Source organism: Hydra vulgaris, chromosome 13, assembly GCF_038396675.1.
Source record: "Hydra vulgaris chromosome 13, alternate assembly HydraT2T_AEP".
NCBI lineage: Eukaryota > Metazoa > Cnidaria > Hydrozoa > Anthoathecata > Hydridae > Hydra > Hydra vulgaris.
Window position 1 is genome coordinate 47,068,743 of NC_088932.1, and position 16,258 is coordinate 47,085,000.

At 28.6% G+C, this 16,258-nt stretch overlaps 1 protein-coding gene across 1 annotated transcript in view; it reads left to right on the forward strand.

Annotated features, from left to right (window-relative positions):
• LOC100210004 (uncharacterized) overlaps positions 1-16,258 on the forward strand; it is a 125,964-nt gene that overhangs the window by 19,688 nt on the left and 90,018 nt on the right. Inside the window, exon 2 of the mRNA XM_065816355.1 lies at positions 11,656-12,084. Within this exon, the coding sequence (XP_065672427.1) occupies positions 11,656-12,084 (429 nt within the window). The remainder of the gene's footprint in view (positions 1-11,655; positions 12,085-16,258) is intronic.

The window sequence follows — 16,258 nt, forward strand, 5'->3', positions numbered from 1 at the left end:
TGTTAATGCGGTAGTGGTAGAGCGCTCGCTTCATAAGTAAGAGGTTCCGAGTTCGATTCCCACCACGTCCTTGGTAGTACCGCGCTCAACTTATTTCTCTGCGCAGCAGCCTTGTTTGTCAAGGTTCGTGTTTTGGAGTTATAGAGTTGAGAGAGGGTTATAACCACATGTAGCCTCCTCATCTGTAGTGGTCTTTTTGGCCTTGGGGAGGTGAATTATAAAAAAAAAAAGAATTCTTTCTTGTAATGTTGTATCAAGCTTTATGTGTATTTGTGTATTGGGATTGTTGCACATTCTCTTTGGACCATCCAAATACTCCAATGCATACAAATGGTATTTGTTTGAAACATGTTTGGCAATATGTTTTGCTAAATTTTTCCAGTCATCAGCTGGAGTCAAAACAAATTGCCCTATACCTTCCTTTATACCAGCTGGCAAAAAAAAAAAAAAAATACAAGCAACACAGTATAAGCCATTTTTTTCTTTACTGTACCTCAAGCAAGGATATTTATCAATTTAATGGGAAAATGTCACCTGATAAAGAAAGTGGTGTTCACACAGGCCGGTGATGTTTATCATGCAAATTGAGTTTTTCAGTGTAGGGTAACAACAGTAGTATTTCAAGGTTTAACACTCCAATATCATAACAAAGATGAGCACAAGTATTGTCCTGTTGTACTGCATTATCATCATTGCCAGATTGTTGAGCTATATTACCATCAATGTCAGATAGTTGAGCTGTATCAACATCAATGCCAGATTGTTGAGCTGTATCATCATCACTGCCAGATTTTTATGCTACATTATCTTCACTTTCAGCTGGTTGTGTTATGTCAAAAGTGTTTGGAGTAGATCTCAGTTTTCTAAAGAAATTTGTAATTTTAAGTAAGTGATTTGGCTGCTTCCTTCGTAACCTTTTGCTTTTTGGCATGCTTGAATTCTGAATCTGATTTTTTTCTTTTAGTTGATTGTGACATTTCTAAAAATATAATTTTTAAATAATTAACACATAAAATAATATAATTACCATTTTTTGTATTGTATTAAATATTGTTTTTTTAAAATATTTTGTTTAAACTGGCCTTTTGCTCAGTGATGTTTTGCTGAGTTTACAGTTGTAAACAAAAAAACTTTTATATCGAAAAACACAATTATAAATAACTTTTGCAATTTTTTTTAATCGCTACACATTTTTTACAGCTGGCGTGTTAGCATTTATAATAAATTTTTAAAACCAATACGTAAAAATAAACAAGAAATCAATTCACCTATCAGCTAATCAATTAACGACTTAATATGTCAACCCAATAAACTGTATTTCAAGTAGAAAAAATATAATTTTGAAATAAAACAACAAATAAATTAGGAAACTAAATCAGGTATAAAAACAAAATTTTAGCTCGCACCACATTTATTTATTTTGTTATAATTTTTTATTAACTAAGTGCAGTAGCACAGGAAAAACAACCAATAGCACCCAAACTAAATGTTTTTAGATGCTAAATAGACAATTAAATAAACTTATTTTTTAAGAAAGCAGTGACCTATTTATCCCGCCTGTGTTGTATTTACTAAATAAAATTTAAAAATTGAAATTGATGTAAAAAATTGAGTCACAAAAACACTAAATAGTTGACAAAAATTTTATTTATTACACATGCATTATTGCGCAAATAATAATTTTGCAAAGAATATGCAAAAAAGACATATTTCGCAGGTTTTTGCATATTCTGGCTTATTAATGCTAAAAATTGCCACAATTATTTATAAATTACAACTTCATAAAAAAAATGTAAAAAACTATTATTGATAATAAATCTTTAAGAATGTAAGAATAGAAGCAAATTTTTTCATTTAAAATATATATTAGCATCTGCTAAAGTTGCATATCTTTATTGTGCTTGAAACTTTCTTACTAAGGTTTCTATTCTTTATCTCTATAAATCTCAAATCTGTCCTTGTATGGAATACTGTTGCCATATCTGAGGCCGATCTTCTAATGATGCCCTTTTTCTTTTAGACAAGGTGCAAAAACGTATTGTAAACATTGTTGGACCTTCTCTTGCAGCCTACCTCCAACCATTATTACATTGTTGTAATGTTGCTTCTCTTTCTCTTTTTACAAATACTATAATGGGGACTGCTCTAAAGAGCTATCGTCTATTCTGCCATCAACTAAAATCCATTCTCGTGTTACTTGTCATTTAACTAAGTCTCATCCTTTCTCTGTAACTGTTCCTAAGTGCTCCAAAAACTCTTACTTGTCTAGTTTTTTTCCTCGAACATCAGTTCTTTGGAATTCGCTTCCTTCACCTTGTTTTCCTGATTCATATAATTTGCAATCTTTTAAGTCGTTTGTCAATCGTTATCTTCCTGTACAAACTTTGTCCTTTCTCTTCCAGTAACTTCTAACTCTAATAGTGGTTGTTTGCAGCCTTGTTGGAAGCAAAAATGTTTTAAAAAAAACAAAAACTTAATTGTAGTTTTTGTGAATTAAAATCTGAAAATAATAATTTGGCCGCCCCCTGCAGATATACATATATATATACATACATATATATATACATACATATATATATATATATATATATATATATTTATATATATATATATATATATATATATATTATATATATATATATATATATATATATATATTTATATATATGTAAATATATATATATATATTTATATATATGTAAATATATATATATATATATATATATATATATTTATATATATATACATAAATATATATATATATATATATATATATATATATATATATATATATATATATATATATATATATATATTTATATAAGGGTTATGACATTTTGGCTTTTAAAAAAAATATAATTTCCAGTCTCATAAATTGATGTACTTTTATTAGAAAACATTGAAAACATGTTTAATTCCTCTAGGATGTAAAAAAAAGTCACTCCGCAAATAAAATTAGGAATCGTCATTTATTTAATCTTGTTACTGCTACTACTAATGTGTGTGGCTTTGCTGAAAATCATTTAAAACTTGTATAGATTAAAAGTGTTTAGAACTTTAGAACATTTTGTAAAATTCCAGAATATTTTACATGGCTTTAGAACATTCTGGAACAGTTTAGAACTTTCTGGAACAGTTAAGAATATTCTAGAACAATTTAGAATATTCTAGAACAATTTAGAATATTCTAGAACAATTTCGAAAATTCTAAAACAATTTAGACTGTGTATATATAGCTTATCTAATTTTATAGTTATTATAGAAGTAACACATGGCGGCATACAAGCCTAGCGATAGTAGCATTCAGAAGAACAAGGATGTCTGGACCAATTATCTGGTAAAATGGACTCTCATAAAAGAAAAAGAATGGTCCCTTTGGAAGAATATTTACTGGAAGAAAAGTGCAGAATGCCTCTCCAAAAGCAAATTATCTGACACTACCATTTCCTTGGACCAAAAATCAAAGAAAGAAAGGAGCGAATAGCGGAAATTTCCAAAGAAGTCACCAAATTGTGGAAGAATAAATGGAATTTCCCTCATGTATTTGATCAAGTTATACGAGCAAAGCTTGGTAAAATACTAAAATGTTATGGTAAATGTGTCAAGCGGGGAAGCTACGAACCCCTTGATGAAATATTTGATATTACTAAAGTGGATGAAATATGGTTATCTTCCAATGACAAGCAATTGCACCATCTCCAAGTGGAAAGCAAAGGAGTAGTGGGATACTCTACAGGCCAAGCGTCCAGTAAAGAAGCGGATCCACCCCTCTAAAGGACATGAACATAATAATAGGTCATCCAACTCATCATCTTACTATCCTGGTTTTAGTGATTCTGACTAAGGCTGATGAAAGTGAATATGAAAACAATGAAGAAGAAGAAAGATAAGACTACTCTTATGCCAAGCAGAAAACATCATAAAACAAAATTGCAGTCAAGTTCGTGACTTACACAAGAGTGTCAACAAACAAAGTTGCTAACATATGCAAGCAATTGGCTCGTGAAGGCATTGGCATACCAACTCCATGTCAATCAGCTATTTACAAGTCAACAAACAAAGAGGCAATCAAGCTGAAAATTGAAATAATTGAAAAGTTGCATATGGAAAGTTGGTCTTTACACTTTGATGGCGAGCACATCACTGGAAATGATTATTGAGTGGTCATCCTTAAAATTGAAAGAAGAGAAATCAAATTGGATGTCCTTGATGAATTTCACCTATGGAATTCAATACAGATGATTGTTGCAGATACCACCAGCATTAACACTGGAATAAAGAATGGTGTTGTTGTAATATTGCAACAAATGTTTGCAGAGAAACATATTAACAAACCTCAGTTTATCAGTTGTCAATGCCATGTATTAGATAGAATCCTCTGTTTGGTGATGGATGAAGAACTTGGAAGTAAAACACAATCGCCGAACATTGAATATCCATTTGTATCTCAACTGTTGAAGGAGTATGAACCACTGAAAACACAGTTTGATAACCGAATAATAGTAATTCTTGAAACATCAGGTTGGAGAGATGATATGAAATTTTTATTTCATCTAACTTGAGTGTTCTGATTTTTTGATGAAAAGGGACGTTTTTTATTGATCAAGTTTCAGAAATTACCCAACATCAGCAATGCGAAGTGGGATTCCCTTCATTTTAATTCCTTCAACAAGGACTGATCTGCAAAGAATATGTCGATTTATATCGTATGGCGGGCAGACCACTGATTTACAGACCAAATATACAACGAAAACAACTTTAATAATGTGCTTAAAGTGCTGAAGAATACAAAAAAGCTTTAAGCTCTTTGAAAAATTACTGGAAGCGAGAGCCATTCATACTAAAGATCCCCAGAAGTAATCAATGAGCAGAGCTCACAATCAAAGAAATAAAGGAAATGTATTCGTCATTCAAAAATAAAGATATACTATAAATATATATATATATATATATATACATACATATATATATATGTATATATATATACACACACACACATATATATACACACACATATATATATATACACATATATATATACATATATATATATATATATATATATATATATATATATATATATATATATATATATATATATATATATATATGCATGGTTAAGTTAACGTACTGCATTAATCTTCAGAGCCTTTCATTAGAACGTTACAAAAGTTACACAGAACCTTCCTAATTGATCATTTCATCATTCACTATAGTTTTGTCAGGATTTGCGCATGCGCATAGGAAATGTTAGGATTTATTTATTTTTTAGACAAAAATGTAACTTTTGGAACATTGCTTCCTTACTACTTCACAAAGAAAATAGTTTGTTGTTTGAAAAAAAAATTATTGTGAAAGTCCCAGTCACAATTGGTTTACCATATCCAGTTAGACCTATCCCCATGGTGGGGTAAGTTGGTGCATTTTTTTTTTTTTTTTTTCGAGGGCCTGGGAAGGCCCCAAAGCTTTTTTCTTGTAAATGAATGCAACTTTTACAAGTTACCAAAATTCATAATCTTTGAGACTACACTTTAGTATTTTCAAAAAAATGTGCTGTTAGGGCTACAGAGCTCTTAGACTTAAAACTGTGCCAACTAGCCCTGGTCTCCCCTTTTATATATATATATATATATATATATATATATATATATATATATATATATATATATATATATATATATATATATATATATATATATATATATATATATATATATATATATATATATATATAAATATGTATATATATATATATATAATTAGTAAAAAACACTTATCTAACTTTTATCTTCGACTTGAAGTTTCACCATTGCTGGATCATCAGGAAGAGTTCTGGATCATCAGATAAGTGTTTTTACTAATCAGATAAGTGTTTTTACTAGAACTCTTCCTGATGATCCAGCATTGTTGAAAATTCAAGTCGAAGATAAAAGGTAGATAAGTGTTTTTTACTAATTAATTATTGCTCTGTTCTTTAAGAACATTGAGCACTCTATTTGTAAAATACACTAACATAATTTACATATATATATATATATATATATATATATATATATATATATATATATATATATATATATATATATATATATATATATATATATATATATATATATATATATATATATATATATATATATATATATATATATATATATATATATATATATATATATATGTATATATATATAAGTATATTTATATATATTTTAGCTTTAGTTAAGTTTTTTTTATATTTTCTTTTTTGTTAAGAAAATGCGCTTGAAAATTTTTTTTCAAGCGCATTTTCAAATTTTGAAAACATGTTAAAAGCCATGGTCAAATCTTTTTTTTTTTATTTTTTTTTTTTAAACATCTTCGCTTCCAACAAGGCTGCAAGCAGCCATGTGGAAGATGTGATAATGGTTGAAGGTTGGCTGCAAGAGCAGGTCCAACTATGTTTACAATGCGTTTTTGCACCTTGTCTAAAAGAGAAAGGGCATCATTAGAAGATCCGCCCCAGATATGGCAACAGTATTCCATACAAGGCCGGATTTGAGATTTATAGAGGTAGAGAATAGAATCCAGAGTAAGAAAGTGGCGAGCTCGATAAAGAGATGCAACCTTAGCAGATGCTAATTTTGCAACCGATTTGATATATGGTTTCCAAGAAAGATTGGAAGTAAGAGTTAATCCTAGAAGATGAAGAGTAGGTGACTCATCGAGTACATCACCGTTCATAAATATAGGAAGATCTAAATTATTGCGATAACGATTGGCTGAAAAAAATTGAGTTTTATCTGAATTAAATTAATTATGAATTAAATTAATTGAGTTTTATCTGAATTAAATCGTCAAAACAAAGTATTTTTTGTGTGATCATATAAAAGCGTACAATTGCACATCTTCCTGTGAAACAGTGAATATCCAGAACTGTGCAAAGCTTCGGACAGATGCAAATTGGTAACTGAGATGCTTGTCTTGTAGTAAGCACAGTGCTAAAAGATATGAAGCTTTAGTCAGCAGAATCTGCAAAACTTAGACGCTCTAGAAACCTTTGGCATCAGAAACAAGTTTCTAAGCATGCTGCCGAGATGCAAGAATTATTTTTATCGGATTTGATGGGAAATAAGACATAAGCTTTGTTCAGAGGTCTGGTGTCGCAGTAGCATAAAGGAAGAACATTATGTTATTGTATCATTTCGAATCAATAACTACATTAGTCATGTAGTGCCAGAAACAGGTAAAGTAGCTGATGTGGAAAATGAAATATTATCAGTAATTGCAAATACAAATTCAGCAAGTATGCTACAATTAGTTGCTTGTGACAGCACAGTAAACTATACAGGCCAAAGAAACTGTGTGATTTGAAAATTAAAGGATGGCATGGCAAGACCACTGTAGTGGCTGTTTCATGCTAATGAACTACCATATCAGAAATACAATTCTGCTATGGATGGATGATGTACAAAAGGTCCTATTAGTTATAGTGGTGCAGTTATTAGTACACTAGACTTAGGTTCCTAAGGTTTTACCAATTGCAAAGTTTAAAGCTATGCTAGGAAAGGTGGTCAAGGAAAATTATAAGGTTAAGAATGATCTAATTATTGTTAAGTATTAGATATATCTTCTTATAGCATGCTTAGCAGTGCAGCAAGGTTATTCAGATAATGACAAAATTAAGTCTTCACCGAACACAATGCTAGAAAATTTAAATAGAAAATAAGTCTTCACAGAACACAATGCTAGGAAATTTAAGCCATGATAGCTGGCTGACAAATGAAAACAGAATTTTGAAATTGTATATGTTAAAAGAGATCTGTTCCCTATCACTTTACAAAATTGTATGTTTTAATTGTAAATGTTTTTGCTTCTTCATTGTTCAACATCAAGAGTCATTCTTTTTGTGCTGATAGTGCAAAGAACTTTTTTTACTTGCTGAAGCAGTGTCATGAGCTTGGAGCAGCAAATTAGAAAGTTTTGAAACCTGTGTTCCAGAGCAGCAGAAACTTTCCCACTCCCAAAGAATTCTTATTTATGGTGTTTGTGACAATGTTGTTCAAAAAAATACTCTAGTTTATTATAGTAATTTTTAACCATTTCATGCTTTAATGAGTTAGTCAAGTTAAAAAATTTTTAAAAAGACATAAAAAAAATAGTTTCAAACAAATTATTAAATTTAAGTTTATCATAAAAAACATGCCTACATAATTTATATATACATTTAAAAAAATAAATACATAAAATATATACATAAAATTATACAAAAGAGATATACATAATTTACATAAGATATATACATATATACATAAGGTATATAAGATACAATAATGATTCTGTGCGACATTTTGGTTGTGATGAAATAATTCATTTAAGTAATTTGTGTACATGTTTTTGATAAGTCTAGCATCAAGCTTAATGGTGACCCTTTGACTTATATTGATATGATTGACTGTACTACAGCTGACTTCTCACAGCCACTATTAATAGCAGCTATTGAGAATGGAAAATCTTCAACACCGTTAGTTTGATTTCGCTTTTGGTATACTCTGTGACTCTCAAGCAGTTAAGCGTGGTAATAAAGATATCTCTGCAGCAAGCTCAACCAATTTTGAACGTAAATTGCAACATAGGATGATTTTACAGTATACTGCATCCAGAACAGACCTACCTCGTGTTAGCTGTATATCAGAAGTTTTGTCTTTCATTATATTGTTTCATTGAACTATCAATATCTAGAACTTTAATATTTATGTTCAAATTCTCTGCCTGGTAGAAATATATATATTTTTTTAAATCCAATTTTGAGTTACAAAAAAAAATTATTTAAGCAAGAAACAGTTGTTAAAACTTTTCAAAATTTTCTTATACATATACATACACAATCTTTACATAAACCTTTCAGAAACTCAACTAGTTATGCAGACATATTTACATTTCTGTATATAAATTTCTTGTTTTTTTATATAAAAAAAAAGTTATAAAAATCTTTCTCAACTTATTTTTTTTTTAGTGGATGGCATAGTAGCAGCATTAAGTTCTTTATCTTTATTGTATAGACAGGCTTGGTTGGGAAGTGGGAGCGATCTCTTTCGATTACTGACCACGGAAATAATATTTAGTTGCGAAAAACTATCCAGGTTTTGTAGATGTTTTGAGAACATTTATGTTTATGTATGTCTGTAAAACAAAAAAATTTTGTTTTATGGACATACAAGGAAACATACATAAACTTGTTCTCAAAATGTTCTTAAAACATATTGGTGCGGAAGAATAAAAAGAATATTGGCAAACACTAAAAACCCAACAAACTAATTCTATTATAAAAAATACGCTGTCTAAGCAAAATAAAGTTCTAGAGTTTTCAGTTGAATTGATTAAAAAATTTTTAAACAAAAAGACTTTCAATAGTAATTGCGTTTTCAATGAAATTATTAATATTCATCAAAGTTAATAAAACTAATTATGAAATAAACATACAAGGAGTTTCTGGTTACTAAACATAAACATGAATACAAGTAACTCGCGGATGAACAAGCACCGCGTCTGTGGTCATGATAGAACACAAAGATATATACATATATATATATATATATATATACATATATATGTATATATGTATATATGTATATATATATATATATATATATATATATATATATATATATATATATATATATATATATATATATATATATATATATATATATATATATATATATATATATATATATGTAAATTATGTCAGTGTATTTTACAAATAGAGTGCTCAATGTTCTTAAAGAACAGAACAATAATAAATTAGTAAAAAACACTTATCTAACTTTTTTCTTCTATTTGAAGTTTCACTATTGCTGGATCATCAGGAAGAGTTACTAAATCTCAGAAAAAAATTCAATTTATAGAAAAAAATATTTACAGCAAGTTATAAATTATTATAAAAAAATTTTAATTACTATATTTTTTTGGTTAACGGGATGTTGCAGAAAGTAATAGTTAAATAAATTCTTTAGTTAAATAGTTAAATAAATTTCTTTGGAATGGGGATAGTTTAATTTGGTCATTTGTTTTTATAATTTTTGAAGAAGTATTTATTTTCGTGCCTACATTTAGAAATTAATTCAGATTTTTTGTTTAATAAATTTTCCTGATTTAAATGAGCAATTATTTCAAATTTTTCTTGCAAACATAGCAAACATTTTTTGGAAATGTTATTATAGGCAGGGGCAGATTTTAGAATAGAAGAGATATATATACAGGGTCAGATTTTAGAGTAGAAGAGATATATATACAGGGGCAGATTTTAGAATAGAATATATATATATATATATATATATATATATATATATATATATATATATATATATATATATATATATATATATATATATATATATAGAAAAATTTTTCAAGTTCTTAGATATTGGTTTACTAGCTCTAAATATTTTCGCTTCAGTTGCCATTCTTACAAACCCGTTATACTTTTTTCTGTTTTAAATACTAATTAAAATTAAAAAGCCCACTCACTGAACGTCATCAGCAATATTATGAAGCATTTCTGCTTCCTCTTCATAAAGTTTTTTTAACCTATTTAATTGATTTCTATCTAGGTAATTTACTTTTTGCAGTGACTCAATGATTTAATTATTTCATTTCTTCATCTTACTAAGAAGAATTTTTTCAGATATGTTAAAATTTTTAAACTACTTGAAACATAAAATTGTTATAAATTTAACTTTTATTTATAAAATAATTTAGCTTAAAGCTAGCGTTAGTTTTATTAGAATCTTGTTAGACTTTTTGGGGCCAGGGGATATTTTTATTTTGGAGGCCTTTTCATGTGCCACAGCGTACATTTCTTCATGACTATTTGGGGCCCCTAACATTGTGGGGCCCGCTGCTATAGCCCCCTTTAACCCCAACCCTCCTTAATCCAGCACCAGAAATAAGACACGAGTATATAAATAAAAATTAAATTAAACGCTTTAATAAATAAAAGAACATTTGTTCCTTTATTAAGCAATCGTAAGATGTTACTTTACATAAAATATGTCGCCTAATTTTATAAAAAATCATAAAAGAGCAATGTTTCAAAATATTTGTTCTAAACATAATTTATTTTGCTTTAAGTTTTTTCGCGTTAAAAGTTATTTTCTGTTACAAGTTTATTTTTTTTTGTGATAGTCTCTCATCAGTCCAATTAATCCTTTTTGCGTTTTTTGTTGTTATTTTTTTTGAAATGTTTTCAAAATGACAAAAAATCTGGCCAGTTTTTTGCAACTAAATATTATTTCCGTGGTCAGTTATCTAGAGCGATCGCTCCTGCTTCCCGACCAAACCTGTATAGATTAATAAGTGGAAATATTAATTATTATTAATATTATTATTATTATTATTATTATTATTATTAATTAGTTATTTTTAATTTATTATAGATTAATGAGCAGAAATAAAATTTCCAAAATTAAAAAAAAAAAAATTGCAATACTATAAAAAAATAACAAATTTATTTACCTGAGATTATAGTTGAAGTAAACTAAAAAGGTTTGCTTATAAACTGTACTAGGAATAGCATCGTAGAAACTGTTGCCAACAATTTAGAATTGTTGCCAACTTGATATATCTAAATTAAAAATTTTATATGCCTTTAAAAAGTATAATTTTTAAATCATTTAGATAAATGCTTTCATCCTATCTTTTGTGACTTTTCGAAACATTTGTACATTATTTGAACTTAATGAAGAGATTTGCAAAATGGAGTCAAAAAGTTCTTTTTTGGATCTCAAACTTGGTCCGCTGCAGAAACAACTTTTGATTAATGATAACTTTAAATTCCCACCAAATCAAAATGACATTCCTCATATAACAACATCTGATGTTTTTAAACTTATATGGAAAATGTATGATAAAAAAAAGCAATGTGCAGATGAAGAACTATCAGAAAACTCTAGCACAGGATTAAAATCAAGGAAACATGAACCAAGAGAAAGAGAAAAGTTTTTATTTTCATTACCCGAGTTTATGGAGTTTCTTATTAAGCAGCATGGATTTACAGAACCATATGAAAGCGGAGTCAAAATATCAAGCATTGCACTAGCAGTTTCTGTAAGTTTTTATTTATTTATAATTTATATATTTTATTATCTATTTATTTTATTATAATTATATTGCGTTAAATGGATTTTAAAAGTTTATAAAAATGGTTTTGAAATTATATTTAACTTTTACTTTGAGGTGTGCTAAGTGTGAGTTTTAACAATGTTAAAACCAAAGTTGAGTTAAGTATTAAATTTATGGTATTAAATTTACGATAATTTATGATTTATGTGCTTTTCTCTTATACATCAAAGTTTTGCAACAATGTCTGTTTAAATCATACTTAAAATTTTTATTATAAAGAACCCTAAATGATTGATGATAATCTATGTTGATGCTTATTGTAAAAGTCCCACAATTTAAATCTAAGTAGAAAATTTGATTTCAATTTTAATTTAAATTATGTATTTTTAAGGTTTTGAATTATTCACAATATTTTTTTTTAACACAAAGTAAAACTGTGAATTTATAAAACTCAAAACATTTATTCACATATTTTGATGAGTTGGGTTTGAAGAGTTATTTAGAATTAAAAATATTCATTACTTTAAAAATGTTTTGAAGAATTTTTTAGTTTTATAATTTTTTATCAAGCACCAAATTAATTATGCCAATATCTAAGTACACAATATCATAATATATAGTGTGCACTTTAATTCTTAAAATGGGTTCTTCAATATTTCAAAAAAGAAGAAAAACAAAGATTGATGAAAAAAATGATTGCTGGACCAACCCAAACCCTCAGTCAATGTAAATACATATATATGTAAATATATATATATATATATATATATATATATATATATATATATATATATATATATATATATATATATATATATATACATATATACACATACATATATATATATATATATATTTTTATATATATATATATATTTTTTAAACATCTTCGCTTCCAACAAGGCTGCAAGCAGCCACTAATTAAAGTTGGAAGTTACTGAAAGAGAAAAGATGAAGATTGTGGAGCAAGATAACGAATGACAGATGTCTTAAAGGATTGCAAATTATATGAATCAGGAAAACAAGATGAAGGAAGCGAATTCCAAAGAGCTGATGTTCGAGGAAAAAAACTAGACGAGTAAGCGTTTTTGGAGCACTTAGGAACAGTCACAGAAAAAGGATGAGACTTAATTGAATGGCGAGTAACACGAGAATGAATTTTAGTAGACGGCACAAGAGATGCTAGCTCTATAGAGCAGTGCCCATTATAGTATTTGTAGAAAAGAGAAAGAGAAGCAACATTATGGCGATGTGATAATGGTTGGAGGTTGGCTGCAAGAGCAGGTCCAACTATGTTTACAATGTGTTTTTGCACCTTGTCTAAAAGAGAAAGGGCATTGTTAGAAGATCCGCCCCAGATATGGCAACAGTATTCCATACAAGGCCGGATTTGAGATTTATAGAGATAAAGAATAGAATCCGAAGTAAGAAAGTGACGAGCTTGATAAAGAGATGCAACCTCAGCAGATGTTAATTTTGCAACTGATTTGATATATGGTTTCCAAGAAAGATTGGAAGTAAGTGTTAATCCTAGAAGATTAAGAGTAGATGACTCATCGAGTACATCACCATTTATAAATAAAGAAAGATCTAAATTATTGCGATAACGATTGGCTGAAAAAAATTGAATTTTACCTGTATTGAAGTTCACCAGCCACTGTGAGCCCCATGCTGTAGCAGAAGTGAGATCCTTTTCAAGCTCAAATGCCCCCTCCAAGCAATCAGAGAGTGTTGGTTTCTTATCACTACAAAAATAAATGGTAGTATCATCAGCAAACAATGCCACCTTAGATGTGAGAATATCTGGAAGATCGTTAATGTAAATTAAAAAGAGTATTGGGCCAAGGATAGAACCTTGAGGAACCCCTGAAGTTACTGAATAAGAAGAAGAGTGCTGTCCATCGAGGACAACTTTTATGCTACGATTAGAAAGGAAAGATTCAATAATCTTAAAGATGTTACCAGATACACCATAAGAAGAAAGCTTATGGAGAAGACCAGTATGCCAAACTTTATTAAAAGCTTTTGAAATGTCAAGAGCGATGGCCTTAACCTCTCCACCTTTATCTAATGCACAATAAAACCAATCAGTTATTACTGTTAGCAAATCAGCTGTTGAACGAAAAGATCGAAAACCATATTGATGGTCAAAAAGTTATTAGATTCAAGATTAGAGATTAAGTGTTTGTTAATTAAAGATTCAAAAACCTTGCTTATGATAGGAAGAAGACTAATGGTGTTAGATGGTAGTTAGATGAATCAGTAAATTATGTAAATTATGTTAGTGTATTTTACAAATAGAGTGCTCAATGTTCTTAAAGAACAGAGCAATAATTAATTAGTAAAAAACACTTATCTAACTTTTATCTTCGACTCGGAGTTTCACCATCGCTGGATCATCAGGAAGAGAACTCTTCCTGATGATCCAGCGATGGTGAAACTCCGAGTCGAAGATAAAAGTTAGATAAGTGTTTTTTACTAATTAATTATATATATATATATATATATATATATATATATATATATATATATATATATATATATATATATATATATATATATATATATACATATATATATATATATATATATATATATATATATATATATATATATTTAATTAAAAGAGTGATGTAGCCATATATGTAGTACATGTTATTTCAAGCCATATATGTACTACATATGATTTTAATGTATATAGAGTATATAGATATGCTTGAATGAGTCTTGTTTTCCTGCCTGCTAGATAATGGTATCTGTTGTTCCGATTTTCAATAACTCTGGAAAATGTTTTGACCCCTCCAATTATCAGTCAATTGCTAGTTGTCAGTCTTCTTCCTGTTATTAGCAAGGTCTTAAAGTCTTTGATCAACAAGTTTCTTACATTCCATTTTGAGTCAAATAATTTACTGTCAGACGATCAGCACGGTTTTTGATCCTGTCGCTCTACGGCTGACTTGATAACTGCTGTGACCGAAAGAATTATTCATGCATTAAATGGAGGCAGAGAGACTAGGGCTGTTGCCCTTTATATATCTAAAGCTTTCGACAAAGTTTGGCATGTTGGTCTTCTCCATAAGCTTGTTATATATGGTGTATTTGGGAAAGTTTTTGAGATTACCAAACGTTTTCTTTTTAACCGCTTTGTTAAAGTAATTGTCAAAAGCCAACACTGTTCTAAATTTCCAGTAACTCCAGGGGTACCTCAAGGTTCTATCCTTGTTCCTGTTTTGTTTATTACGTACATTAATGATCTTCCTGACAACCTCACATCTACGGTAGCTCTTTTTGCTGATGACTCAGCATTATACTCCTGTCTTGATAAAAAGTCTTCTCTATTTGATCACTTAGAATCTTGAATCTAATCTCACTTCTGTAACAGATTGGGGCTCACAGTGGCTTGTAAATTTTAACTCCAACAAAACTCAGTTATTAAACATCACTTAGAGTTGCATATCTATAAGACTAATCGCTCTTGATTTGTCCTTGGAAATTGACTAAAATTACCTTGTACACCATAAAAAAGAGATACCCATGGCATGAAATATAACATGGGTATCTCTATGTTTTCTTGATTAAACCCCTTTACAGAGTCAACATGGAATTGTTTAATGTTTGATAAACAACCTGTAATGTACTTCAAGGTTTGGTTTATGGGCTATTAGTCTTAATTTTTCTCTTAATTTCTTAATCTTATATTTAAATTAAAACTCTTAGTTTTTAATTTTTCTATTTTCTTAATTTTTCTACATTCTTAATCTTATGTTTAAATTAAAACTCTTAGTTTTTAAAAATCAATTTAGAAAACGGTAATTACTTGAAAGACATTAATTTTGCAGACAATACAGTCATACACTATGACTCATACACTATACACTACACACAATACAGTCATACTCTAAGACTCTATTCACTACACACTATACTCTATACGCTATATCTATATATATCTATATATATATATATATATATATATATATATATATATCTATACACTATATACACTACACACTATACACTATACACAATACTGTCATACACTATGGAAAAAAATATGTAGGATGAATTGACATTTTGTTATATTTTTTTAAATTATATCATTTAGTATTAAACCTTATATAAGTTGTAAATAACAATCTATGTTATTTGACACCCCAAA